Source organism: Falco rusticolus, chromosome 4 (genome assembly GCF_015220075.1).
Source record: "Falco rusticolus isolate bFalRus1 chromosome 4, bFalRus1.pri, whole genome shotgun sequence".
Taxonomy (NCBI): Eukaryota; Metazoa; Chordata; class Aves; order Falconiformes; family Falconidae; genus Falco; species Falco rusticolus.
The window spans coordinates 48,978,941-49,002,112 of record NC_051190.1 but is presented as its reverse complement, the minus strand read 5'-3'; the positions used below and the strand labels follow the sequence as shown (position 1 = coordinate 49,002,112).

At 64.4% G+C, this 23,172-nt stretch overlaps 2 protein-coding genes across 6 annotated transcripts in view; both read left to right on the top strand.

Annotated features, from left to right (window-relative positions):
• The window catches only part of SEMA6B (semaphorin 6B), a 20,991-nt gene extending 1,876 nt beyond the window's left edge, over nucleotides 1-19,115 (top strand). The window contains exons 1-17 of one of the 3 annotated variants that reach the window (XM_037386821.1): nucleotides 7,942-8,381; nucleotides 11,889-12,037; nucleotides 12,310-12,439; nucleotides 12,747-12,807; nucleotides 12,900-12,962; nucleotides 13,358-13,459; nucleotides 13,598-13,688; nucleotides 13,772-13,891; nucleotides 13,997-14,085; nucleotides 14,192-14,409; nucleotides 14,535-14,666; nucleotides 15,350-15,499; nucleotides 16,315-16,509; nucleotides 17,173-17,313; nucleotides 17,577-17,654; nucleotides 17,860-17,918; nucleotides 18,019-19,115. In XM_037386821.1, coding sequence (XP_037242718.1) covers nucleotides 8,287-8,381; nucleotides 11,889-12,037; nucleotides 12,310-12,439; nucleotides 12,747-12,807; nucleotides 12,900-12,962; nucleotides 13,358-13,459; nucleotides 13,598-13,688; nucleotides 13,772-13,891; nucleotides 13,997-14,085; nucleotides 14,192-14,409; nucleotides 14,535-14,666; nucleotides 15,350-15,499; nucleotides 16,315-16,509; nucleotides 17,173-17,313; nucleotides 17,577-17,654; nucleotides 17,860-17,918; nucleotides 18,019-19,007 — 2,862 coding nt within the window. In that variant the 5' untranslated portion in view covers nucleotides 7,942-8,286 and the 3' untranslated portion in view covers nucleotides 19,008-19,115. Of the gene's footprint in view, nucleotides 1-7,941; nucleotides 8,382-10,234; nucleotides 10,473-11,888; nucleotides 12,038-12,309; nucleotides 12,440-12,746; nucleotides 12,808-12,899; nucleotides 12,963-13,357; nucleotides 13,460-13,597; nucleotides 13,689-13,771; nucleotides 13,892-13,996; nucleotides 14,086-14,191; nucleotides 14,410-14,534; nucleotides 14,667-15,349; nucleotides 15,500-16,314; nucleotides 16,510-17,172; nucleotides 17,314-17,576; nucleotides 17,655-17,859; nucleotides 17,919-18,018 lie in introns of those variants that run through there. The other 2 variants (XM_037386823.1, XM_037386822.1) reach the window with 2 other exon arrangements.
• Nucleotides 19,116-20,646: 1,531 nt separating this feature from the next.
• LRG1 (leucine rich alpha-2-glycoprotein 1) lies at nucleotides 20,647-22,313 on the top strand. Of its 3 annotated transcripts, none has more exons than XM_037385899.1 (2): nucleotides 20,647-20,758; nucleotides 20,919-22,313. In XM_037385899.1, the coding sequence occupies exon 2, from the start codon at nucleotides 20,928-20,930 to the stop codon at nucleotides 21,936-21,938; it is 1,011 nt and encodes a 336-aa protein (XP_037241796.1). In that variant the 5' UTR covers nucleotides 20,647-20,758; nucleotides 20,919-20,927; the 3' UTR covers nucleotides 21,939-22,313. The 3 variants fall into 3 exon arrangements, with proteins under 3 accessions (XP_037241796.1, XP_037241795.1, XP_037241797.1); XM_037385898.1 differs by having other exon boundaries at nucleotides 20,677-20,758; nucleotides 20,836-22,313; XM_037385900.1 differs by having other exon boundaries at nucleotides 20,683-20,758; nucleotides 20,924-22,313.
• Nucleotides 22,314-23,172: the final 859 nt, after the last annotated feature.

Below are 23,172 nucleotides of genomic sequence, written 5' to 3'. Positions count from 1 at the left end.
GACCTTGGGTGAGCGCTGCCTCCTGTTGTGCCTCAGTTTCCCCTCTGCCAAATGAGGCCATGAGCGGGGGAGTCGTGCAGTGGGGAGCCCCCCTGCCCTCGGTGTTGGGTGCTGCACAACCACTCCACCCACCCTGCGGAGCAGTTGGGGCGGGGGGACACCTGCCACGACCAACCACCCCTTGGGGACACCCACCTCTGCTTGCCCCCAGTGCCTGGGGGAGGGACACACAGGGGTGGCACATGTGCCACCCCTGGCCCCCCCGCCGGGCCCCCGCACCCCAGTCTGGTTGGGTCTGGGTTTGGCCCCAGCGGAGCCGCATCCTGCTCTGGGAATGCACTGGGGGGGGGTCGCAGCTGAGCCCCTCGTCCTGCCGAGACAATCGCGAGGAAGGAGTGCATTAGCTTGGGGGGGGGCCCTCTGTGTCCCCCCTGGCAATTTTAGCCACAATTTAGGGCCTGAACTGGTGACACTAGAGGGCAGCTCCCGGCTCCGCGCACAGCACAGCCGGCCGGTGCAGGATCCGGCCCTGGATGCCCGGGCCCTGGCATCGCACTGTCTTCCCCCCCCAGCACCCAGCCATGGGGGTGGCGTTTGCAGGTGCGTGTCCCCGCTGGGTGATGAGAGCCCGATCTGGGCGGGTGCTGAGCCTGGGCAGTGATGCTCTGCCTGCCCCACCGAGACGCCCCTTTTGCAGCATCCCCGGGGTGACACGGGAATTGGGTCACTGCTGTCACCGGGGCACGTGGCTGCAGTGGGGAGGTTTTGTGCATGGGGCGGGGGGCTGGAGGTGGTCCCTGCGGGGGTCGCATTCAGGTTCTGAGGATGTTGGGGGGCAGCTCAGCCCCCACCAGCGCCGCCAGTGCCGCCGGTGTTTCAGCTGCGGGGGAGGCGGCTCATTTCTCCCCCCCCCCGGGAGCCGCTTCCCAACATGTTTTTGCTGCCGTTCTTATAAACAAAGGGAAATAACCAAATTTACCGCCCCCACCCCCCCGGCAGTGGCAAAGCCCCTGGCAAACCCCAGTGACCGCAGCGGTCTAGAGGTGGCCATGCACGCGTGTGCATGTGTGTGCATGTGTGCACACACGTGTGGCTGCACGCTCCCTGGGACAGAGCTGCCCTCAGCTGCTGAGGGGTTATCGGGGTCCTGGTCCTTGCCCTAAACCAGGAGGTTTTCAGTGGTTTTGGAGCTCCGAGCCCTGCCAGGAGCCCCAAGTCATGGGGCAGGGTGGTGACGTGCCGGGGTTGGGTGTCACTGTCCCCTTCTCACGCCCCCTCGGTCCTTGGAGCCGGCATCCCTTGCAGCTTGAGCTCTACATGCCACGTGATGGTTGGTTTGGCTCCCAGTTAAACCAGTGGCTCCTGGGAGAGCTTTTCCCACCAGCTCTGCCGTACCGGTGCTGGGGGGGCTCAGCCTGGCCGTGAGGCCCGTGCCGGCATGATGCTCGCCGGCTACCGGCGCTGGATGCAGATCCCTGCTGCAGTGCCGGATGCAGTTTGTATCCTTAGACAAGCTCGAATATTTTTAATTAAACCTGCCAGTTGGGATGCGATTTAATTTTTCAGTGGGCTGAGCTGCGCCGGCCCCTTGGTGCATCTCCTGCACCGGGGCCGCTCCAGCCATATCTATTTCCCGGTGTTGCCTTTGCTGAGATTTTCCTACCAGCATGGACCGCGGTGTTAACCAGAGCAGCTTTCTCCGTGCCGGCATCTCTGGCTGTGCCAGGCGAGCGGGTTGCCAGCGGCCTGGGCAGGATGGTTTCGCGGTGGTGCTGGTGAGGTGGCATCCAGCTGGTGTTCAGCAATATAAACAGTAGTAAAGAAAACCAAGGAGCCTGGCTCCATCTGGGCTGTGCCACAGTGCCTGCTTAACCCATCTGTGCCTGATTGCCACCAGCATCACCCCATCACTCCTGGCAGCATGGGAGCTGTGTCCCGGGGGGGTTCTGGGGGCTCTTCCCATCCCTCCATCCCCAGGATGGTAATGGAGGTGGCTACCCGAGCGTGGTACCCAAAAGGATGCTGCCGTATCCCCGGCAGCACCCAACCCCACCATGGAGGGGACCCAATGGCCCTGGGGACACCCTGCAATTAGTCCCTGGGGACCTTTGGGCTGCAGTTGTGCCCCCCGAAAGGGGTGACGGAGGTTTCGGTTCCCTTCACGAAGGCAGGAGAGAGAGGAAGAGCAATCGTCTGGTGCGGAAGGAGATCCCAGCGGGGCTGCCTTGTGCTAACAGGATTTTACTCCCTATTTAATTACAATTTTGTCAAATTAAAAAAAAAAAAGAGGGGAGGGGGGGGCGAGAAAAGATCCCTCTCATCTCTTTGTGGTGGTTCCTGGCAGCCAGTTAATTAAACAGTGGCTGGTGAAGCCACTCGTCCCCAGAGAAGGTCCCAAGGGACCTCAGCCCCAGAGCTTGGCAGTCACCCCTTGGTTCCAGTTCCTCCCAGTTCAGCCCAGTTCAGCCCGCTGGCAGCAAGGCCAGCCATAGTCGTGGCAGTGGTGTGCCGATGTGCCGTGGCTAATCCCCGGCTCTTCCCTGTGTAATCCTGCCCACTGGGATAATCTCATCAAACCCAGCAGCACCGTGGCTGAGCTCAGTGCCGGGTTTGGTGCCGGGTGGATCTGGGGGAGGTGGGGGGGACGTGGGGACCCTGGGGGAGCGGCGGCTGCAGGTGCACCCTCAGCGGGGCGATGTGGGGCTGCGGATGCCCGTGGGGCGCTTGCGCATCAGGTGGGGAAACTGAGGCACAGAGCAGGGGTCAGCATGTGGCTTTGCAGTAGCCGGGGGGGACACCAGGACAGGGGGTGGCAGCCACTCCATCCCAGCACCGAAAACGAACCCAAGGAGATGGAGGAGAGCAGGCTGGGGAGAGGCAGGGGTGGCAGCACCCACGTGCCCCCACAGAGGGCGGCCCTGGTTTGGGTGGTGGGAGCGTAACTGGCTTTGATTATCAGCCCCATCCATCATCTCCTGCCGGGGGATGTTAGATAAAGCGCTGGGAAATCAGGAAGCGTTAAGAAGGCGATTTGGGAGGCTGGGAGCTGGGATCTGTCCTTGCCCTGCTTGGGGCCGGATCCTGCCCAGGGCAGCAGGTAGGGAGCGTGGAGCTGCAAATAACGCCAGCAGCTGCCCCAGCACCGCCTGCGCCCTATCCTTCATGTCACCTTTTGGGAAGCAAGCTGGTGTGGCATGAGGTCAGTGCTGGGAATAGCCCAGGAGCATGGCCCAGGGCCTGATCCTGCCCAGCTGGGTGGAGAGGGGCTGCCTGGTATGGGGGTACTCCGCGCCCCCGACCCCAAGCACCCTGGTCAGAGCCACGGTGCACACGCATGTGCACTGCACAGCCCCTGCTGCTTACATGCACCATACGTGCACGTGAGAGTCTCATGCACACGCGTGTGCCCATTCACCAGCCCTGTGCACAGATGTGTGTGTACCCTCACACGTGCACAACAGCACACACACCCCAGCCCTGTGTGCACAGACATGCACAGCACTCCTGTGCACACCCATCCCTGCACACCCCTCACATACATGACAGCTGGTGTGTGGGCACCAGCACACATGTGATGCGCCGTGCACAGTCACCTGCATACATGTGACAACTGGTGCACACACCACGACCTGCACACAGATGACACCTGGTGCACATACATCTGCACACTTATGTGGCAGCCGGTGTGCACACCAGCATCTGCACACATGACATGTGGTGTGCATACACACAACACTCGGTGCACATGCTGACACCTGCACACACATGACGGTGCACACACACCGGCACACGTGTGCCAGACACATGTGCCAGCTGGTGCACACACCAACACCTCTGCACACATACCTGCACACACATGACACCCAGTGTGCACACACACATCACACCTCTGGTAGCCACATGCCTGCACACGTGTGTCAGCCGGCTCATATGCTGGCACCTGTGCATGTGACACCCACTGCACACACACATGTGACCCGTGGTGCACACACACACACCCGCACACATGTGACATCCCGTGCACACACACCCGCACACAGATGACACTCTGCACATCCGACAGAGCCACCCAGGCGACAGGGACCTTTGTCACCCATCCTGCCATGAGCTTTCCAGTGCTGGTGGCTGGGAGCACATGGTGGTGGTGGAGTGGGGGCTGGGCCCGTGCCGGCCTGGTGGGTGCCGGTGGCCGAGCAGGCTTTGCTGGCGCTGGTAGGAGAACAAGGAGCTGTTTCGAGGGCAGCGAGGAAACACCTGACCTTCCGGCGAGGCGGCGAGCGCGGAGGCGGTGGCGCTGGGCGCGCACCCGTGAACAATGGCCCTTTGTTCCGTGCCGCCACTGGCATCCCACATCCCAGCCTGCATCCCATCCAGCATCCTGCATCCCGCATCCCAGCCTGCATCCTGCATCCCACATCCCATATTCCAGCCTTCATCCTGCATCCCAGCCTGCATCCTGCATCCCAGCCTGCATCCCATCCTGCATTCTGCACCCCATCCAGCATTCCGCATCCCATCCAGCATCCTGCCCTGCATCCCACATCACAGCCTGCATTCCAGCCTGCATCTTGCACCCCACTCTGCATCCCGTCCTGCATCCCTTATCGCATCCTGCATCCCACTCCACATCCTGCATCCCACACCACATCCCACTCCAAATCCGACATCTCACATCCCGCCCTCCATCCCACATCCTGCATCCCACGCCACATCCCATCCCGTGCCCCGGTAGTGCCGCAGTGGCAGCACCCACGCTAGCTGGGCTCCTGCACACCCCGCAGCTCAGCTGGGGCTCCTGGTGCCCCGGTGCCGGGGTGCCACTGGCTCGCGGTGCGGGACAGATCCCGTCTGTCCCCGGCCACCGCGGGAGCAGGACCCGCCAATGCGGGTGCCACCACTGAAGCCTTTGAACTTGGCATTTGCAGAGCAGAGAGCAGGATCAGCGGGGTCACAGCCTGCGGCCTCACCGTGAGGAGGAGGAGGGGGTGGCTGGGTGAAGGCTGGGTTCACGTGCTGTGGCGTGCACCCCGGCAGCCACCTCCCACCCTCCTGGCACACCAGCCATACTGGGAGCCACTGGCCAGAGCGGGTTCACCGGGGGTGGCCATGGTCCCTGTCCCCACTGGAGTCCCCATCCCCTGGTGTCCCCAGAAGGTGGGTGGCTCAGAGGCAGGAGAAGGGGGGTCTGCAGAGGAGGTGCCCTGGGTGGCAGCCCTGGGACCTCCATCACTGAGGGGACAGTGTGATGCTGGGGACAGTGACACAGCGGGTCTGAGACCTCCATCACCGAGGGGACAGTGTGATGCTGGGGACAGTGACACAGTGGATCTGAGATCTCCATCACCAAGGGGAGAGCGTGATGCTGGGGATGGTGACACCCCAGGGGCTGTCATCCCGCAGTGCTCACCCGCACCCCTTGCCCCTCTCTGCGCTGTTTGACCAAGTAGATATTTAATCTTATTTAACTCTAAATAAGTGTTTTGAAGCGTAGAAATCTGAACTGGTGGCGCGGGCTCCTGGGCTGGGAGCAATTAAAAGCCCTATTTTCCCGGCCAGAGCAGAGCAGCTGAGCGCAGCCAGCGCGGGGGAGGCCGAAATGGAAATCAAACCACCAAAAACAACACCTCGACTTTATTAAGGCTTAAAAAATGAGCGGGCTGAGGGGCTGAGCGCCTGCTCCTGCCTCGCCGGCACCTCCTTGGCTCTCCCAGCCACTGGGGTCGGGGTGGGGGTGGTGACTGGGGGGTCTCCTGCATGGAGCTGGGTTTGCCTGTGGTGATGGAGCCAGGAGCTGCGTGTTCCTGCGCCCACTTGGGGACAGGGCATCCTGGGGACATGGGCTCCATGGGGACAGAGACCCCTGTGGATGCCGATCCCTGGGGATGAGGGCACCCTAGGGATGGGAATCCCTGGGGATGGGGCTCCCTGGGGACAGGGTACCCTGGTGACATGGGCTCCATAGGGATGGGGGCACCTGGGCACATGGGGTCCCTGGGAATGGGGATCCCTTAGTATGGGGATCCCTGGGGATGAGGGCACCTGGGGGACAAGGCTCCCTGAGGATGGGGCACCCTGGAAACAGGGTTCCTTGGGGATGTGGGCACCCTGGGGATGGGGTACCCTGGGGATATGGTTCCTTGGGGACATGGGCTCCTTGGGGATGTGGGCTTCCTGGGGACATGGTTCCTTGGGGATGTGGGCACCCTGGGGATGGGGCACCCTGGGGTGCACAGAGGAGGTGTGGTCCAAGGGACTGGCAGGACCTTGGGAGGGGGCTCCCAGGAGCAGTGGCCAGGCTTGGGGCAGGAGCAGCAGGTTCCCCCTTCCCACACCAAGGGGAAACTGAGGCACAAGGCTGGAAGCAGTGACTCAGACCTGCTGTCACCGGTGGGACCTGTCTGTGGCCACCCATGGCTGTGGTGGCCCTGGGGCCATGTGGGTGCCAGGGTGAGGCTTGGCAGCCAAGGGGACCCAGCAAGGGTGCAGAGCCCCTGGGGAGACCAGGGAGGATGAGGGGGGTGAGTGCCTCTGGGGCCAAGGGGGACAAGGGGGATGGCTGTCTTGGAGGGACAGGAGGGACATGGGGGGATGTGCCCCTTTGGGGACAAGGGGGGATGAGCACTTTGGGGGACAAGGTAATGAGTGCCCCTGGGGACAAGGGGGGTGACAGTCCTTGGGGGGGACATGAGGACATGTGTGTCTGCAGGGACAAGTGCCCTGGGGGAACCAGCAGGACAGGAGGGTCCATGTGCCCTGGGGGGAGAAGGGCTGTGAACTGGGGGGGACAGCACCCCACCTACCACCCCCCTGTCCCCTCCATGGGGTTTATTTTGGCGTGAAGCGTGATGCCTCCTCGGTAGGAAACCGTGCTTAATATGCAGATTAGTATGTATTTAATACGCAAATTACCGTGCAGCTCTGGCCAGCCACCAGCACTGCCCTGGCACGGTGGAAGGGACATGCCAGGGGCACCCAGCACCCATGGGTGTCACCCGGCGGGTACTGAAGGTGCTGACAGCACCCAGCAGCTCATGTCACCCTGGGCACCCACGGTAGGTGACAGGTGCGAGGACAAAGCCACCCAAAGTGACGGGGGGGGGGGGGTTGGGGGTGTCTTTACCATCCCAGAGCCCATGTCAAGGGATAAGACCCCCTTGGTGTCTGGGGGTCCAGGATGTGCCGGGGTACCGGGCTGTCCCGGGGGGACTCAGGCGCCTGGGTCCCCACCCAGGGGGGTCGTGGATGATGGGGAGGGGACAAGGGACAGGGACGGGGGCTATAAACGGCAGCTGTAAGCAGAGCTGGTAACCGGAGCAGGAGGCCCGGGGGGACATTTGAGCCGCCGGCGGGGCCACAGAAGCGTCAAGGTAAATGGTGGGTGCTGTGTGTGTCCCCCTCGCCACGCCGGTGCCCCCCCCCCCCAGTCCCTGTCACCCGCAGGGGGATCTCACCGATGCTGGGTCCGCCCCATCTTCATGGCCCCCCCCCCAGCTCTGGGGGTGCTAACTGCCTGCAGCCCCCCCCGGACCCCCCTCGGGAGGTGCTGCTTGGCAGAGGCGGGGGGGGGACACATGGCAGGGGCCAGGGCCAGGGCCAGCCCGCGGTGCCAGGTGGCCGGGGTGACATTTGCTCCGTCCCCGCCGTGGGGACAGCTGCTTCCTGGCTCTGCCATCTGAACCGGCCCGGAACGGAAACCCGGGGGGGGGGGGCTGAGCCCCCCAGCCCCAGCGGCAGCAGCAGCAGCAGCTGGGTTGGGGGGGGTCCCCACGATTATTTCGGGGAGGGGGTCTGCTGCTGGTGACCCCCAAACCCCCTCTGTGGCAGTGGGGGGTGACCTCCTGTGTCACTCCGCCGAGCAAGGGATGCTCTGGGGACCAGCTGCTACGTTTCAGGGGGCTGGGGGGGCATTTTCCTTAACACTGCTTATAAGGACCTCATTAGCATATCTAATTGCTGATTGCTTATTGGCGCTGGGTACTTTCTAAAGGAAATTACCCCAGATACTATATAAAATCTGGCATTAGCCCTGTGAAAAGGGAAAGGATTTAGATACCGAGATTATGCGCGGGCGGGGGGGAGTGTCAATAACGCACCCCTTGTCAGATGGCTGCTAACGAACCCTGGTTAATTAGGGGCTGGTGTCGGCTCGTGCTGGGCCGCTGCTGCCATTATCCCCCCGAAGTTGTATTTTAAGGGATTTCAGGGCTGGTGTCCCCCCCTTTTTCCCAGCGTTCCCCCCTTTTCCCGGTGTGTGTCCCCCCCCGCGCCTTTCCCGGTGCCTTTCTGATGGGTTTATGTCCTGAGGCTGAGCCAGCTGGATGGAATCCGGGATCCCAGGGAATGAGCCGAACCGGGATCAGCTCCGGGTGCGGCGATGGCCGGTGAGGATGGGGGGTGACAACCGGGTGGGTGATGCTTTGGGAAGGGATGCCGTGGTGCCGCCTGGGGGGTCCCATGGGTGCCCCCCCCCCCCCCCCCCCCAGCTTCCCGGCTGTAGTGACAGGTGCTGGGGTGGGGGGGGGTGGGGGGTGGCTCCGGTTACGGTGACATCAGCCCTACCTTCCCACCTGGCGCGGGTGGGGGGCGCGGGCCCCCCTCCCCTGGGGGTCCTCGGGGGGGGTCTGTGACAGCTGGGCTGCTTTCGGGACGCCGGAGCCCCTAGCGCCGTCGGGGCGTCCTGGGGTGGGGGGGACCCACCCCCAGCTATGGGACCCAGCCGTCCGGGACCCCCCCTCCGAGTGGTGGGGACAGTGGTGGCGGTGCCATAGGCAGTGGCCGGCGGAGCTCAGGTGGGCAGATCGGGGGTCTTGGGGGGGCAGAGCGGGGTACTGGGAGGGGGGGGGCATGAGGCGTGCCCAGATGCCATGGGGAGGGGCTCCCATCCCTGGGAAAGGGGGACAGCATACCCCCCCGCAGCAGGCCGAGGGTTGGGGGGAGGTGGCTTGGGAGATTGCAGCAGCCCCCAAGGAATGGCAGCATGGAGGGGGGGAGAAACTGGAGGGCTTCCCCTCCTTCCTTCCCCCTCACCCTTGTGATGGGGGCTGGGGAGATGCTGCGGGGGTTGGGGGGGAGGACAGAGCAAGCAGCTTGTGCACACAACCCACCCCTTCCAAACCTTTGTGTGCAGAGCACGAGGGCTGAGTGCGCTTTCAGATGGGGAAACTGAGGCACGGAGCTGGGGGCTGCAGGAAGGACAGGGACAAGGGACATGCCCAAGGCTGTTCAGCTGTGCGGTGTCAGAACCATCCAGGCTGGAGACCCCGGTTCCCCCCGGAGTCCCCAGCACACCCCTGGCACAGCCGCCCTGTCCCCCCACGCTGCCTCAGTTTCCCCCCAGCCATATGCTGGGGACACCCATGGTGACTGTCCCCTCTCCCCTGGCACCGCTGTGAATGGGTCCCTGTTTGCCAACCCCCTCCCTGCCGCGCCCCCCTCCCTGGCAGCCCCCTCCCCAGCAGCCCCCTCCTCCCCGCTGCCTTCGGTGCCTTTTCTTTGCCCACACAATCGCAGGCATTTATGGTGCCGGAGGCTCTGGTTACCCTGCGCCCGCTCCTGTCACCATGCAGGCTGGAGGGGACAGTGACACCAGACCCCCAGCTTGGGGTTACAGGCACCCGAGGCAGTGACACGACCTCCCCCCACCCCAAATCCCACCCGGCATGGGTGGATTCTCATGTGTCTGATATACGCTGAGCCCTTTTCTTAGGCTGCTTTTTGGGGTCCCTCCGGTGCCTGGGGACCTGCAGGGATGCTTAAATGTGGTGGGTTTTGGATGCTGCTGGTGTCAGCCATGGGGGGACAGTTGTGACGTGGGGACATCGTTATCCAAGCACGATGGCTTCTTTGGGCAACAAGGCTGGGTGAGGAGCCCCTAAGGGGAGGCTGGGGGATGGGGGCGGGTGGCTCTGGGGGAGCCCCCTAGTTCAGCAGCAGTGGTAAAAGCCTCTGAGGCTTTAATTACAGCAATAAAGTTGTTAATGGCTTTTATAAAATAGCTGAGGCATAAAAAAATATATTAAAAAATAGGAATTTCCAAGCTGGGGCCCATCCTGGCCGGGTTGTCACCCATGGCACACTGCCACCAGCCTGGCTGCACCGCAGGTGCCATGGGTGACAAACCGGCAGCTCCCTGTGCCAAACCCAGCTCGTTTCCCTCTTTTTGGGGAAAAAATCCCCTTTATCCCACTCCTTGGCATGAAGTCACCGGCACCACCGAACCTCTGGGTTGCTTTTGGTGTTTGCTGCGGTAGTGCCACGGTTGCGCTGCCGGCTCAGCCGCATTGGGCTTTGAGGCACTGTTTGCTCTTGCAGGCACTCGTTAGTTATTTTTAATAGAAATATATAAAAAAAATAATAAGGGGCGATGCCATTTGCTCCTTGGGCAGGTGGGGAAACTGAGGCACAGACCCGTTCCACGGCTGGTTATCCCAGCCCTGCCTGGCTGTGGCCGTGCCCAGGAGGCCACCAGGGAGGTGAGTCCATCTGTGCCTGGCTCACTGCCCCAGAGGGGCTGTGACACAATGGGGACAGGGTCAGTTGTCCCTGGGGGACTGTGACACTGTGGGGGTGGTGTTGGATGTCCCCATAGGGCTGTGACCATGTGGGGATGGGGTCAGTTGTCCCCAGGGGCTATGACACCATGGGGGTAGGGTCAGTTGTCCCCAGGGGCCGTGACACCATGCGGATGGCATTGGGTGTCCCCAGGGGCTGTGACCATGTGGGGATCTTGTTGGATGTCCCTGGGGTCCATGACACCGTGGGGACAGAGCTGGGTGTCCTTGGGGATGTGACATCCTGAGGATGGGGTCTGTTGTCCCTGAGGGCTGGGTCACTGCAGGGACCAGGTCAGGTGTCCATGGGGTCTGTGACACCATGGGGATGGGGTCAGCTGTCCCCAGGAACTGTGACACCAGGGTCAATTCCCACTGGGGCAGGGGCTGTGGCACAGCAGGGTCGGGGTCAGATGCCCCAGAGGCTACGACACCGCAGAGGGGACCAGGGTGGGAACAGTGCCAGGTCACACCACAGAGGGGACGGGGATGAGGATGAGTCTCCCCACTGGTGCTGCCCCACGTCCAGGCACCATGACCCCCAGCCCACACAATGTCACTCGTCCTTGGTCCCCACAGGGGACATGGCGGCAGGAGGGCGACAGTTCGATCACACCCGCTCCATGCTCTCATGGAATTGATAATCAATTAAATCCTCGCCTGGCTGCTAATTAGCCAGCCTTCCCCCATCCCCACTGCCCCACGGGGAAGGGTGGCAGGACAGTGACAGTGGCCTGGTGCAGTGCAGGGATGGTGGTGGTGGCCTTGGGGCTGTCCGGCTGCGGGGGTGCCATGGCACATGGTGCTTCAATGTGTCTGCAGGGATTTTCCAAGCCATCCCAATGGCATTTTGGATAGGGAAGAGTCTCACTGGCTTCCCCCATGTCCCTATGTCCCCACACCCCTGTGTCCCCATGTCCCCAGCCCTGCCATGCCAGCACACACTGGTTTAATTCCCCCATGGGTTGTTGGTGGTCAGCCTGCCAGCAAAGCCCCAGTTTGGGCCCAGTAGCCCCAGTGTGGAGGAGCGCAGGCGCTGGGAGTGGCTCGGCGGGGGCGCGGGGGCTGCTTTTCCCAGCATATTTGAAATTCTTCAGCCGAGGAAGGACTGGCTTCCCCATCACCAACCCCAGCCGCATCCTGTGCTGGCCCCTCATCGCTGGCACTGGCCCAGTGCCTGCTGGAGCCTTAATCCCCCACCCGCGCCCAGAGACCCCCCCAGGACCCCAGCACTGGTGATGGGTTTGGGGTGGGGGGGGGTCAGCGGCAGGGAATGGGGAGGGAACCCAGGTGACTGGGTGGGTGCTGCCCCCCTCCCACCTCTCCCCATGCCCACAGGTGCGGTGGGTGCCCACCCGTGCTGGGGGCCACCATGGGGCCACCACCTTTCGTCCCCCTCGTCCTGCTGCTCCTGCTCGTGGCGGAGAGGACGGCTCATGGCACCTTCCCCGAGGAGCCTGGCCCCATTGCCGTGGCCCCCGAGGACTGTGAGTGCCCACCTGGGGGGGCGGGGGGGGCAGGGTGCTGCATTGCTGCGCAAGGGGGGGACACAGCTCGACGCAGAGATGGGATGGGGTTTTGGGGTGCTTTGGGGTGAAGGCAGGAGGGGGTCACCCATGGGGAGGGGTTTTGGTGTGAAGGCAGGAGGGGGCATCTATGGCAGGGCTGGGTGAAGGAGGTTGCCCTGGCTGGCCCTGGGGCAACCAGTGTGGGTAGGGGTCCCCCAAGCAGTCTGTGACCCCCCCGGTGTCTCCCCCAGATCTGAAGCACTATGCCGTTTTTGTGGGCCATGGGACAAGCCACCTGGCCAGCTCCGAGGGTGGGGGGACCCAGCGCCTCAACATCCAGCGTATCCTCAAGGTCAACCGGACCCTCTTCATCGGGGACAGGTCTGAACCGCCCGCAGCCCCCAAAGTCCCCCCGCAAGGGGTGGGCACCCAACACCCACCTCCAACCCTCTTTGCTGGGGAGGGACCTCACTACCTGCCCTAGGCACCCCAAAATCTGCTGTGGGGCACTTGGGGGGGGGGGGCGGTGATGTTCACTGCTCACCCCAGCACCCCAAACCTTTTTGGGGGATGGTGGCGGATCCCACACACCCCCAACATACCTCACTGGGGGGCACATTCCTGGGGTGCCCCCAGCATCGCAGCTGGGAGCCCTGCAGGGTGGTAACACCCGTGTCCCCCTCCCCAGGGACAACGTCTACCGCGTCAGCCTGGAGACCACTGGTGCTGGTGAGATGCGCTACCACCGGGTAAGTGCCGAGCCCCCCAGGTGCTGTGGGGTGCCAGGGGGTGCTGCCAGCTTCTTCCCGGCCCCATGCTGGGATTTCTGCCCCCCCTGCAGAAGCTGACCTGGCGCTCGAACCAGCACGACATCAGCATCTGCCGGATGAAGGGGAAACACGAGGTATGGGGTAGGGGGTCCGCATTCCGTGGGACCCCCCCAGGTGGTGGCCGAGCACCCTCTGCATCCACTGTCACAGGGACAAGGCCACCCTGTTTTCCCCCCAAAGTGTCACCCGCCACCTCCCCACTCCCTGCCAGTGGCTGTGGCTCTGTGATTTATTGGCCGCTTGGATAATTGGGTTTGTAATTAATTCTTTCGGGCCCGTGGATCGGAGCAGGCGCAGCCCAGCATCTGCCAGAAATCCAATTTCCATATAAATGCCATTTTGGGGGTGAAAACAGCCCCCCCCCCCCAAGCCAGACCCTTGCAGTGATGGAGGCCTGAGTGGGAGCACCCAGGGGTGGGGTGGGGGGGTCCAGGTGCCGAGGGATGACGGTCCCCTCTCCCCGGCACAGGCAGAGTGCCGTAACTTCATCAAGGTGCTGCTGGTGCGCAACGAGAGCCTGCTCTTCATCTGCGGCACCAATGCCTTCAACCCCGTCTGCGCCAACTACAGCGTGAGTGCCCCCCACCCTCACCAGGATGGGGACACTTGGGACCCCACGTATGTCCCCCACCGTGTCTGGGTGCCACCGAGGCAGCCCGGACCCTGCTGCTGCGTGGCATTGCTCCCAGCCCCGTCTTACCCCCTGTAGATGGACACACTGGAGCCCGTTGGGGACAACATCAGTGGCATGGCCCGGTGTCCCTACGACCCCAAGCACGCCAACGTGGCCCTTTTCACAGGTCAGTGCTGGCATCACCGGTGCCATGCCGGGTGCTCTGCGTGCTGCCCCCCCGTGCTTGGCTGATGCCCCTCTCCCGTGCAGGGGGGATGCTCTTCACCGCCACGGTGACAGATTTCCTGGCCATCGACGCCGTCATCTACCGCAGCCTAGGGGACAGCCCGACCCTCCGCACTGTCAAACATGACTCCAAATGGTTCAAAGGTGCCTCCTCCGGCGTGATGCCACCATGTGCCATGCCAAGACGTGGCACATGTCCCCTTTTCACACCACCCTAGGACATCCCTGACCCTGCCACTGTCCCTGCAGAGCCCTACTTCGTGCATGCCGTGGAATGGAGGAGCCACGTCTACTTCTTCTTCCGGGAGATCGCCATGGAGTTCAACTACCTGGAGAAGGTGGGAGACATCCCCATGGTGGCCCGAGACACCCAAAGTGGGGACAGGGACAAGGGGACGGTCATCAGGGTTGGGTACCAGGTGATGATGGGTGTCCACCCCACAGGTGGTGGTGTCCCGGGTGGCCCGGGTGTGCAAGAACGACATGGGGGGCTCGCAGCGGGTGCTGGAGAAGCAGTGGACCTCCTTCCTCAAGGCCCGGCTCAACTGCTCTGTGCCGGGCGACTCACATTTCTACTTCAACGTCATCCAAGCTGTGACAGACATCCTGGAGCTGGACGGCCGCCCTGTGGTCCTGGCTGTCTTCTCCACACCTGCTAACAGGTTGGACCCTCTTGTACCCTGCCAAGACCCCTGGGCCTGGGCTAGGATCCCCCGGTGTGCCCCAGTGCCCATGGGGGACATGGGGGGTGGGTTGAGGTGTTCACCCCGTGCCCGCATCCCCCCAGCATCCCCGGCTCGGCTGTCTGCGCCTTTGACATGACCCAAGTGGCCGCAGTCTTTGAGGGACGTTTCCGGGAGCAGAAATCGCCCGAGTCCATCTGGACACCCGTGCCAGAGGACATGGTGCCAAAGCCCCGGTGAGTGACACGCTGCAGGGACAGGGACAGCCAGGCTGGGACTGCCAGGAAGGGGCATGGGAATTGTGATGGGGACAGGGACAGCAAGGCTTGGATTGGCAGGAAGGGGCATGGGAATTGTGATGGGGACAGGGACAGCCAGGGCGGGTACCCACAGGCATTGATGGAAGTGGGTATAGGGTCAGGGATGGGGACAGGGACAGGGCTGGGGACAGGAATTATCAGGGCTGGTACCCACAGGGAGTGTGGTGGGGATGGGGGGGATGATGGGATGGGGATGATGATGGGGACAGGGATGGGGATGGGAACAGGGACAGCTAGCACTGGTACCTGCAGGGACAGTGATAGGAGGGTCAGGGATGGGGACGGGGACAGGGATGGGGGCAGGAATGATCAGGATGGGTACCCACAGGGAGCGTGGTGGGGATGGGGGGGGTGATGGGGACAAGGGATGGTGATGGGGACAGGGATAGGGTTGGCAAGGGCTGGTACTGGCAGGGACGGTGGCGGGGGTGGAGTAGGAACAGGGATGGGGACAGGGACAGTCAGGGCTGACACCAGCAGGAAGGGTAGTGGGGATGGGGGTGGGGGGACAGGGACGGTGACAGCCAGGGCCAGTACCAGCTGGGCTGGGGACAGGGCCAGCGTGGCCGTGGGGATGCTGAGCCGTGCTGTGGCTGCAGGCCTGGGTGCTGCGCGTCCCCGGGGATGCGCTACAACTCCTCCAGCACCTTCCCCGACGAGATCCTCAACTTCGTCAAGACGCACCCGCTGATGGACGAGGCGGTGCCGTCCCTGGGCAATGCACCCTGGATCCTCCGCACCATGAGCCGGTGAGCACCCCAGGGCAGGATGTGGCCCAGGGAGGGGCGGTGGTGGCGGTGGGTGCTGGCCGGAGCCTCTTGCACTGCCCTTGCACATGCATGAGAGCGCTGGGAGACCTGATAAATCTCATACACTTTGCAGTCAAGATTGTCTCGTCCTAATTAAATCTGCCTTAATTGCTGCTTGATGGGGAATTAATCAAGCGGCACTCTCAGGCCGCAGCCTCCTGCCAGCAGGGCAGCCAGAGCGCACATGGGGGACAGGGACACGGGGCTGGGGCTGGGGACGTGAGGCTGAGAGTGGGCATGTGGGGATGGGGACACAAGGCTGGGGACAGGGACGTGGGGCTGGGGATGCGAATCTGGGGCACAAGTCTGCAGACAGGCCTGTGGGCTGGGGACAGGGACACAAGGCTGGGATGGGGATATGAGGCTGGGGATGGGAATGGGGCCTGGGGACCAGCTGGGATCCTACCACGGGATCAGGCTGGCTCCTTAGTGGGGTCTGAACTGGATCCCAGCTGGGATTGGGGTGGAATCCAGGCTGGCCTCAGGCAGGATGTGGGCAGGATCCTGAGTGGGATCTGGGATGAGTCGTGGGTGGGATCTGGGATGGGTCTGGCTGGGTCCTGGCCAGAATCTGGACTAGTTTCCCTTTGGGATCTGCCATGCTTCTTGGGGACTCCCTGCTCTGGGCCAGCCACAGCACAGCCTGTCCATCCCTGGGGAAGGTCCCAACCCCTCACCCCCGCCTCAGTTACCCCCTCCCGGGGGACACACAGGCTCCTATGGCCCCCAACACCTGCCCCATTCACGTCACACAGGTACCAGCTCCGCAAGATCGTGGTGGACAATGCAGCAGGGCCGTGGGGCAACCACACCGTGGTCTTCCTGGGCTCCAGCACCGGCACCGTCCTCAAGTTCCTCATCCAGCCCAACGCCAGCACCAACCCCGCGCCCATGCCCCCCGGCAGCCAGAGCATCTTCCTGGAGGAGTTTGAGACCTACCACCCTGGGAGGTGGGTGCTTGGGTGCTGGGAGGGAGGGGAGGGGAGGAGTGCGTGGGTGAGGTTGGTCAGATGGGTGGGTGGGTGGCTGGGTGCATGCATGTTTGGGTAGATGGTTGGGTGGGTGTTTGGGTAGATGGGTGGGTGAATGAATGGGTGGGTGGGTGTTGGATGGATGGAGGAGGATTGAGTGGTTGCATGGGTGGGTGGGTGTTGGATGGATGGATGGGTGGGTGGGTGATGGATGGATGGAGGAGGATTGAGTGGGTGGATGGGTGGGTAGGTGCATGGATGGATGGGCGGGCAGGTAAATGGGTGGGTGGGTGTTGGATGGGTGGTTGGATGAGTGATTGGGTGAGTGGTTGGAGAGCTGGATGGATGGGGGTGGTTGAATGGGTGGGGGCATGATGAGATAGGTGGATGGGTGAGATGTTTAGGGGGGAATTAACTGACAGTTGCAAGATGACAGGGAAGGATGGATGAGGTGGTTGGGGATAAGTGGGTGAGATGGATGGATAGATGGGTGGTTGGAGGGGATGGGTCAGAGGGATGCCGAGGGGTGAGCGGGTGAATGGGTAAGATGCCCTCCTGTGAACCAGTCTACACTGGAACCAGCTCCATGGTGGCAGGCGTGGGGCAGGGCCAGGACCATGCTGAGCTCTGCCCTGTCCCCAGGTGTGGTCGGGACACGGAGGATGAGCGGCGGCTCCTGGGGCTGGAGCTGGACAAGGCGGCGGGGTCGCTGCTGCTGGCCTTCCCGCCCTGCGTGGCCAGGGTGCCCGTGGCTCGCTGCCAGCAGCACTCAGGCTGCATGAAGTGAGTGCGCCCGCCTCAGCCACCCCCCGGGGTGGGCAGGGATCGCTGCGGGGGGCGTGCGAGGAGCAGGGGGGGGCTACCTCCATATCCCAGGAATTTGCCCTGCGCCGGGATCTGGCTGGGAAGGGCTCAGCATGGCTGGGAACACAGCCGGGGAAACTGAGGCACGGCACAGTGTGGGGCCCGGGGCCCTTGTGGGGGCCAGGGTGCTGCCCCCCCCACCCCCGTGTCGGGGCTCATCCTGACTCTCTGCTCCCTGCCAGGAACTGCCTCGGGAGCCGGGACCCCTACTGTGGCTGGACACCTGAGGGCTCCTGCATCTTCCTGGAGCCCAGCCCCAGGTAATGCTGTCAGGCCCGGTGGGGGCGGGGGGGCACAGGGGGACACAGGAGGTGGGGACAGAAGGGTCTCAGGAGCTCCTGCAACCCCCTACTGCTGAGACCCAGCAAAATCATGGCTTGCTGAAGCGAGCTGAGAGCCCTCTGCCAGGTGATTTGGGACCAGCTGACACACACCCCCCCCCCCCCCCAATTTGCACCCCCCTAGGGTGGCCTTTGAGCAGGACATCGCTGGTGGCAGCACATCCCACCTGGGCGAGTGCGACGGTGAGTAGTGGGCAGGGATGGGGATGGGGGCATGGCGGTGGCACTACCAGGTCCGTGCCACGGCTGTCCCCTGACACGTGTCCCCCCTGCCACCCCCCAGGGCTGGTGACAGAGAGCTTTGTGGACGAGCCAGATGGGCTGGTATCGGTGAACCTGTTGGTGATCTCCTCCGTAGCCGCCTTCGTCATCGGTGCCGTCATCTCTGGCTTCAGCGTCTGCTGGTTCATTGGCCACCGGGACCGCAAGGAGCTGGCGCGCCGCAAGGACAAGGAGACCATCCTGGCGCACAGTGAGTCGGTGGTGAGCGTCAGCCGGCTGGGCGAGCGGCGGGCACGCGGCGGGCAACCCGGCGCCTTGCTGGCCCCGCTCATGCCCAACGGGTGGCCCAAGGAGTTGGGGAAGGTCACCCAACACGACCTGGACTCAGGGGTCCTGCCCACACCGGAGCAGACCCCGTTGCAGCAGAAACGCTGCCCCGGCACCCTCCAAAACTGCACCTGGGAGCAGAGTCACAACATCATCAACGCCGCGTTGCGGGACCCTGGTGGATCTGGCACAACCGGCACTGGTGCTGGGCGGCTGCACGCCGGCTCCGGCCGCCCGGCTCGCGGCATCCCCCTCTCCTGCCACACCATCCTGGTGGACCAGGAGCTGGAGGCCGAACTCAGCGACTCCTCGGGTGATGGGCATTGGGGTCTGGACCCCCAGGAGGGTCCCCGCACCCGGCAACACCCACCCACCGGTGCCCGCCGCCCACCCCGCAGCTCCTACGGTGACTTCACCAGCACACCGCACCCCAGCCCCGATCGCCGGCGGGTCGTTTCGGCACCCGGTGGGGAGGGGGGAGACTTTACTGAGGGGCCACCCTGGCACCCTGAGCAGCTGAACTTCAATGCCAACAATGGCACAGGCCGCCCCGGCGTCCACCTCAAGAGGAACCACACGTTCAACAGCGGCGAGGTGCCAGCGGGGGGTTATGGGCGACATGGCACAGCACCACGGGCACCCGGTGCTGGGCCCCCCCGGGCGCTGACGGACCTGCACCACCTCCTGCGCTATGGCGTGGAGCGGACTCCCTCGGGAAAATAGGGTCCCACCCTGCGTGTGTCCCCCGGTCCCAAGACACTGATGGGGTCCCCCGGCTCCCTGGGGACAGGGAAGGGTGGCCGGGGCAGCAGCTGTGGGCAGGGGGTGAGATGCTGCGTGGGTGGGTGGGGGGGACAGGCACCCCCTGGGTGCCCCTGGATGGGGTTTGGGGGTGTCCCCAGCCGGCATGGGGCAGTGCCCCACGCTCTGGATTCTTGGTCCTGGGGAGGGGGGGTCCGTCCATCCCATCCTCTCCCCAGGCTGGACCCAGGGACCGCAGCACCCTGGGAGGGGGATCCCTGGGAGGCAGCAGGATGGACGCACGGACACGGGCACGGCCGAGGCAGAGCAGGGCTGTTCCCCCCAGCCCACAGCCCCTCCGCCCTGTCAGCGGCACCCAGGGGGGCTTGTGGGTGCTGCCGGCACCCTGGGGACACCTGGCCAGGGAGTGCCACCAGAGTGCGTTGGTTGTGGTGGTGGGACATGGTAAACGTTTGGGGTGCATGGGGTGGGGGGGCCCGGGCCCCCAAATGTGTGTGTTATCTGGCGACGGGTCACACTCACACCCCTGCCCCTGGATGGGGGTCAACCCCTGCCCAGTGCCAGCTTGGGGGGGGAGGGGGGCTCATCCATCCCCCCCTACAGGCACCCCCCCCTCCTGGAAAGCACAGCAGGGGTGTGGGGGCACCACTGGGGCTGGGGGGGCTCCCCACCGAACCCACTCTCTGCTGGCAAAGGGTGCCCTTTCGGTGCCATCCCTGCCTGGCCCTGGGGTGGCAGGTCCCCAGGGGGTGGCAGGTCCCCAGGGGGGTGGCAGGCTGTAAATAGGGTGGGGGGCGGCGGGTGCCCCCCCCTCCCCGCGGCCATGCATGCGGCCGCCCGCGGTCTGTACCCCGCGGCCCCAATAAACGCCCGTTTACCAGAGGCGACTCCCCCACCACTGCCTCGGCGCCTTCTTACCCCCCCACCCTGGGACCCCCAGCCTTGGGGGCAGCACAGACCGGGGCTGGGCACTGGGGTGCTGCTGGTGGGTGGGGGCCACAGGGCTAGGGGGCCTGGGGATTGCCGGTGTGCAAAGCCCCCCTGCATGCACGCATCCCCCCCATGCCATGCACCCCCTGCCATGGGCACACATGCATCCCGCTGCACACACACGTGCACCCACCCGTGCTCACACGCTGCTGGGCACCCACCGTGCACCCACCCCCTGTGCTTACACCTCCCTCTGCACCCACCCACCCGTGTGCTGACCCCCCCCCCAAGCTCCCTCCCCTAGCACCCACCCCCCAGCACCCACACCCACCGACTCGCAGCCCCTCTCCCATGCACTGAGTTCCTCGGTGCTCAGCCCGCAGCCCCCGCTGGCCACGGCTCACCATGACACGGGGCCACTCGTGGGGCTTTGCCGTGAGGCTGCGGGTGTGACACAGGGTCCCACCGCTCCCCGTGACGCGCCGTGCCTCAGTTTCCCCCAAGTGGGTGTGCAGCACCGTGTGCTGCCCATGGTGTGGTGTGTGCTGGGGTCCCATAACGTCCCTGAGAGGGGTGAGGGTGGAAGTGGGGTGTCAGTGCTGTCCCCCCCAGGAGCCATGTGTGCCATGGGAACACGGGGACGCCCCGGATGCTGGCACCCTGTGAGCTGTGATTTCCCAACTGGCACGTGATGCCAAGCCACCAACCGCCCTGGGTGTGACAGACACCGGGAAGACGGACGGGACGGTCCCCAAGGAGGCCTCGCCGGCTCGTTGGGAAAGGTGAGGGGAGGGCTGGGGGGCTCCACTGGGGTCAGGGCTGGGGGGACATGGGGGTCTGAGCACCTTCCTGCCTGCAGCCATGGCCTGCCCGCCCGGGGCGGAGAGCTGGTGGCAACAAGGCTTGCACAACCCTCGGCTGATGATGGCCGCCTGCCCGCAGCCCAGCACCATGATGCCACCGGGTCAGATCCTGCCACCGCTGCTGCTGCTGCTGCTGCTGCCGCTCAGCCCTGCTGCGCCATGCTCCCCCCAACCCAATGCCACCCGGTTCGTCTGCACGGAGCCCACCCTGAGCACCTTCCCCAGCAGGCTGCCCACCACCACCCTGGCCATCTCGGTGGAGTTCACAGCGCTGGCCACTCTCCCCCCCACCGCGCTGGCTGGGCTGCCCTGGCTGCAAGAGCTTCACCTCTCCTCCAACCGCCTCGCCACCCTCCCTGAAGCCCTCCTGCGGCCCGTGCCCACCCTGCGCATCCTCGACCTGACCAACAACCTCCTGGCCGACCTCCCTGCCAACATCTTCACCAGCGCTGGCCACCTCCAGCACTTGGTGCTGCGGGGGAACCGGCTGCAGGTGCTGCAGCCCAGCTGGTTCCAGCACCTTCCCCACCTGCGCTGGCTCGACCTGGCTGCCAATGCGTTGGCAGAGGTGCCGCCAGCGGTTTTCCAGCGGCTGCGTTCCCTGCGCAGCCTGGATCTGTCCAAGAACCGCCTGGCATCGCTGGCACCGGGCGCGCTGGCTGGGCTGCAGGCACTGGAGCAGCTTGACCTGGAGGGCAACCGGCTGGGCACGCTGCCGCCCGCCGCCTTCGCGCCCACTCCCGCCCTGCGCCTCCTCTTCCTCCAGGACAACGAGCTGCAGGAGCTGCCCACCGGCATCTTCCACCCCCTGCATCATCTCCACGTCCTTGACCTGGCGCGTAACCGGCTGCGGGCACTGGCGCTGCCGCCCCGGCCCCCCGGCCCCGCGTTGGACCTCGACATCTCGGGCAACCCCTGGGCTTGTGAGTGCCGGCTGCTGGCACTGCTGCGGCAGGTGGCCCCGCGGCTCACTGCCACCAGCGACACCCTCTGCGCCAGCCCCCCGCATCGCTGGGGACAGGAGGTGGCTGTCCTCAGCCAGACTGGGGACACCGGCTGTGAGCCCAAGGGGGACGAGCAGCACCTGCCAGACCCCTAGGCAGAGGGCTTGGTGCCACCCCACATGTCCAGGAGTGTCCCCTCCCTCCCTGCCACTCTGTCCCCAGCTGAGATGAGCTCTCCTGGGGAAACTGAGGCAGGGAGAGTCGAGTTGCAGCTGGCCCTGGCCCAGTGACCTGTCCCCATCCCACCATCCCCATCCCAGTGTCTCGTCCCCATCCTGCCATTCCATCCCAATGGCCTGTCTCCATCCCACCCCCACACCAGTGTCCCCATGCTGTGATGCCCACCCCAGTGGCCCCCATCCCCATCCCACCTGGCTCAAGCTGTCCCGCATCCCCATCCCCATCCTGCCTGGCACATGTCCCTGTCCCCACCCCGCAAGAGCACATTAAACACTGTCACTTGGAGCCATCACACTTTCTCCTATGTTTTGTCCTGTGAAGTCCACCAGGTGCAGTGACAGGCACCATGTCCCCCAGCTGTGCCCATCCCATACCTTCTGTTCCCCTGCCCATGCCCCTTCCCATCCAAGCCAGCCTGCTCTGCTACAGGGCCGCCCCCTGCAACTGCCCACCACCCTCAGACATTGCTCACTGCTGGGTGACAGTGCTGGATGACACTGCTGTCCCCTGGCCTGAGCACCCACAGGGGCTGGGAGAGGCCTGGGACCCTGACTGCTGGGTGACACTGCTGAGTGACACTGCTGTCCCCTGGCCTGAGCACCCACAGGGGCTGGGGGAGGCCTGGGACCCTGTGGGGCTCTGCTTGGCACAGGGACACTTGGCTTAGGACCACTTGGTATGGGGACACCTGGCTCGGGGACATTTGGTATGGAGATGCTTGTCATGGGGACACTTGACATTGGGACACCTAGCTTGGGAACACTTGGCATGGAGACGTGTCAAGGGGACACTTGGTATGGAGCTGTTTGGCATGGGGACACCGGGGAGGGGACACCAGGCGGAGGGAACACTTGCCATTGTGTCCCTTGGTGTGGGGACACGTGGCAGGGGAACTCTTGGGCTGGGGACACTTGGCATGGGCCGGTGGCCCGGAGCCCCTGGCGCCCACCCGGGACGGGGTGTCGCCGCCGTGTCCCCGGGCCCGCAGGACGTTGCGGAGACAGGGAGAGGGGGTGTGTGTGGTGCAGGATCGGGCCCCCGCGGCCCCACGTGGCGGCACAGCCCAAAGCCCGCTCCGCTCCGCCCCGCCCCTCACTCCTAATTGGTGGCGGCGCGGCCCGCCCCTTCTCTGATTGGCTTCCGCCGCCA